The 4,258-nt window shown below is 25.0% G+C and overlaps 1 protein-coding gene across 1 annotated transcript; it reads left to right on the plus strand.

Annotated features, from left to right (window-relative positions):
- On the plus strand, positions 1-2,709 carry LOC114941716 (uncharacterized). Its single transcript, XM_085487066.1, has 3 exons — positions 1-125; positions 1,654-2,008; positions 2,439-2,709. Exons 2-3 carry the CDS (start codon positions 1,714-1,716, stop codon positions 2,540-2,542), a joined length of 399 nt encoding a protein of 132 aa, XP_085343192.1. The 5' UTR covers positions 1-125; positions 1,654-1,713; the 3' UTR covers positions 2,543-2,709.
- The last annotated feature ends 1,549 nt before the right edge of the window (positions 2,710-4,258 follow it).

Here is a 4,258-nt window from a genome sequence, read left to right on the forward strand (position 1 = left end):
GTTTTGATATAATGATAATGGTAATCCCGATAACTGATTGTACTTATCAATGGTACGTTCGCAGTATTCTACAATGAGAAGTCAAGGATAGCTGTGAAATCCAACTGTGAAAAGTTAAGGAAAAAGTGAGTATAGTCTGTTTCAATATTTTGAGATGCCATCATATGATTTACTTTAAAATAAACCAAATTTATCTAAGTTTTGTTATTAATTTGTTTGATAGAGTTACTAAGCTTATGCTAATATATTTGTATATATTTTGATAAATAGAAAAAATTTGATTTTAATAAATTTTCTGCAAGTAATCTCTCTCTTTCTCTCTCTTTGAATTAATTAAATTTGTAATTATATTGAGAACAATCATTAAAAACAATCGTATTTGTAAGTAATATATAGCACAAGTAATTGGATCGAAACATTTACAATAAATTATAAGCATTGCGATAAATCACATAATAAATTACAAATAATTAGAAAAATTAATATTATTGTTGCTTTTATCAATTGTATTAATAAATAATATTTGTTAAACAGTACTTAATATTGCGCGATAAAATAAGGAATTGTTAAAATTTATGATGTATAATGACTCATATATGCCCCCTCTTATCTTTTAATCATAATATTGATGCATATCGCTTTAATAATGTCACAAAACAAAGTATTTGCCTTTTATTTGAAATTAAATTCAAACGATATTAAAAAATTATAATTAAAAGTTTTTGTAATCGTAATTTTACAGATTAAATAATATAAGATATATGTATATTGTGTCTGATTACAAACCATAATTTGTATGTTCAAGATCATTGTTAAGGAAGTCAACGATTAAACTAAACATAGTAACAAAATTTTTCTTATTTCTACAATTGTGTTCATTCTGTAATACTTGTTTTAAATATAATATAAAATATATATAATATGTTTTTTAGAGCTATAATCAATTATATTAATCATATAAGAAAATCAATTAAGATAAAAGATAGATAAAATAATTGAAAGAGATAAAAATGTACTGCAAATTTTTCAAAATAAATATGATGCACAAAACTTATTATTTTCGTGTACGTAAATAATATATATGTATATTTTTTGTATAAAGCTATCAAATTTATTTCATTTAAATGTTATTACTAGGTATATCTTTTATGCTGTTTTTCTAACTTTTTTTCTTTGTATTTCTTTTTTCTTACATTCTTTTAATCTTTCTCTCTATTATTTTTGATGCTATAAAAATATGGTTAAAAGAAATATGTATTGTGATAATAATAAAAATTATATAATTGATAATTATTGATAATATAATAAATAAGATTGCGTAACATGTACCCCTATATTTTTTAAGTTTAGTCTATCATCAAAATATAAATTATATAATATATACATACATATCATTTACTTTTTGTAGTTTATAACATTTTTTATTTAGTTATATTCATTCAATTATATACTCCGCTTTCATTTACACATTTAATATGCATTTAATAAATATATTTATCTAATTGCTCTAATATTATTATAGAATTGTCGTTTATTAAACATACGCATAAGCGGGTCTAATTAAAGTGTTATGGATATTTTTAATAATATATATATATCTTTTGACATTATATATCATTGCTGTTAATTACATTAATCGTTCTCTCTCTTTAGATTCGGAAGTTATTAACGTCGCGACTTTATAATCCGACGATCCTACGGTATAAATCAAATATGCATACGATGAATAATCCACCACCTTCGTATGAGGAGACAATAAAGGCATCTACATCTGCGAAAAATAATTCTGCATCTAACCAGCCAACGTCAAATATTCAAGAAAATTCGCAGACGCCCGACAGTTATCCGTCATCCGCATCAGCGTATCCGCAATCGAATAATTTTCCGAATGCTCCCCCACCTTATCCGGTTAATCCATCTTATATATCGATAGAATCGATTCAGCAAAATCAATCCGCAAACATACCCCCTGATACAATAATAATAGAACCTGTACCGAATAACAAAAGTAAGTATAAATGAAACAGATGTTATAATCATGATATTATTTATTATTTATGGATTTGATATTTAAGTCGCAGGAAATAAAATATGCATTACGAAAGAGACGATATTTAAAAGCTTACTGTATTTTTATAGACATACTTAATTTTAAAATATTTAAAAATTATTAACACGAAATAATTACCTGTCTCTCTCTCTCTCTCTCGTCGGAGCATAATTTTAGAGTAATTTTATCAGATTTAAACAAAATATTTGTAACGTTTGTATAATTGTTTAATATTAAAAAATAATTTTATCATGATTATATATTGTCCACTGATGCATTAAATGTGTATTACTGAGTTTAAAATCTGTAATTTGTATGCAAAACACATACACACTAGGCTTTTCAATTTTATATTCCAATATTAATAATAAGTTTTTTTATGTTTCAGCCATTCGCTCTTATTATATACTTAGGTCACTAGCTTTGGTCTTAGGTATAGTAAGCATCATAGTAATAGTAGTAAGAATAATTTTTTGGCTTACTGCTTCTTAATTAGTATGTAAAAAAAACTTATTTATAATTGTAATATCTATAATATATATGTACAAAAATAATTAAATGTATTTTATGTTACAATATACTAGCATCACGAATACATGAATTATTAGTATATTCATAATTAGTTAGTACACTAATAATTAATACACTGATATCTTATAATTTTGAACAATATAACTCACTATATATTATACATAATAATTTTTATTATTTATATATAATATTATAACGCGTTTACTCAAATATATAATCTTAAAATTAATAAAATTGTATATTTATGCCTCCATTTGAAAGACACAATCGAAAATAAATTTTGCATTACAAATTACTTATACATTAGAATTACGTAATTATTTTAACAAGTTATGATTATTTTTTAAATTAGTTTATTATTATTATATTTAAAAAAATATTTTTATTATCATTTATAGATATACTAGCTTGTTGATTTTTATTCTAATTACTCTAATTATATTTGCCAAAGTACAATTTTTTAAAATTATAAAACAATAAAAGAGAGAAAGACAAATTGGAATCTTTTAATCTTTTTAAAATAGTTCAATAGCTATTCAAACATCACAAAGATATACTGTATCTTATCAATTATTGCAGTTGCTGTGCACATATTGCAATTTTTTCATTTTTCTTTTTGTTTTTCTTTTTCTTTTTGTTTGAGTTCCGCATGAAGGAACCTATAACGTATAATAATGTGTAATAAGGAAACAAAGAAAAATAGATACCTAATGCAAAGAAAAAAAAATCTCATCTCGCACACCAGCCTTGCATTCCAGTATCATAAGCATTAAAGATGTTACGTCAATTTGGTGACGTGCTGAAGCTCGCAATATAAGTAACGACCATATTTCGCAGCTACAACAAAACGTCACCTACACGTGGAGGGAATTGTGCACGGAGAACGAGGTGGAAAAGCCGGCAGGGTTGGCCGTGATATCGCTCGCTTTTATTATTAGTGCAATAAAACCTCAGTAACTGAGTAATAATTTAAAAGTTGAGCGCCGTTCACAATTCAAGCACCTTCGGCGCCGCGCCGCGTTTCGCCAATAAGTGTAATCGGTAAAATTCGCGAATATTTCGCGCTACAAAATCGAAAAAGCTGTTGTCAATGCTAGTTTTTGTTTTACAGACTATTCTGTGTCGAACGCGGCCATTTAAAATCATATTGAATAAATATATGTAGATTTGGGACAAGACATATATTTGAATACAATGCGTCTTTTAAATGGCAAATATAGGTATAAATATTTTATAAAGAAGAAAAAAAGAATAAATATTACATGCGCGATATTAATAGCGATGTTGATGACGTTTTATATATATCTGTAATGATTATATTATTTTTAATTATGTAAATACATTAGCTTTCAAAAATCAAAGTTTGTAACAATGATAAAATGTAAAGATTATTTTTTGTTCTCCCTCAAAGTGATGTAACAGATAATTTTCTGCGTTGCGGATAAATGTGTTTATATAGCAGAAAAAGTTTATACAAAAATAGACTAGAAACTCGTAATAAACTCGTTGATATACAAGTATTTTAAACAAATACATACGTAAATAAAATACATGTGTAGAATAAAATATTTCATTATTATAATTAAATATTTAATTGTGTTAGCAATTGCATAAATTTGTAGACAAAATTATTTAATAATTCGTTTATGTAACGCATAGAATTTCTCTCACACGTAT

This window comes from Nylanderia fulva, unplaced genomic scaffold (assembly GCF_048542155.1).
Source record: "Nylanderia fulva isolate GAGA-0341 unplaced genomic scaffold, ASM4854215v1 Scaffold5, whole genome shotgun sequence".
NCBI classification, from domain to species: domain Eukaryota; kingdom Metazoa; phylum Arthropoda; class Insecta; order Hymenoptera; family Formicidae; genus Nylanderia; species Nylanderia fulva.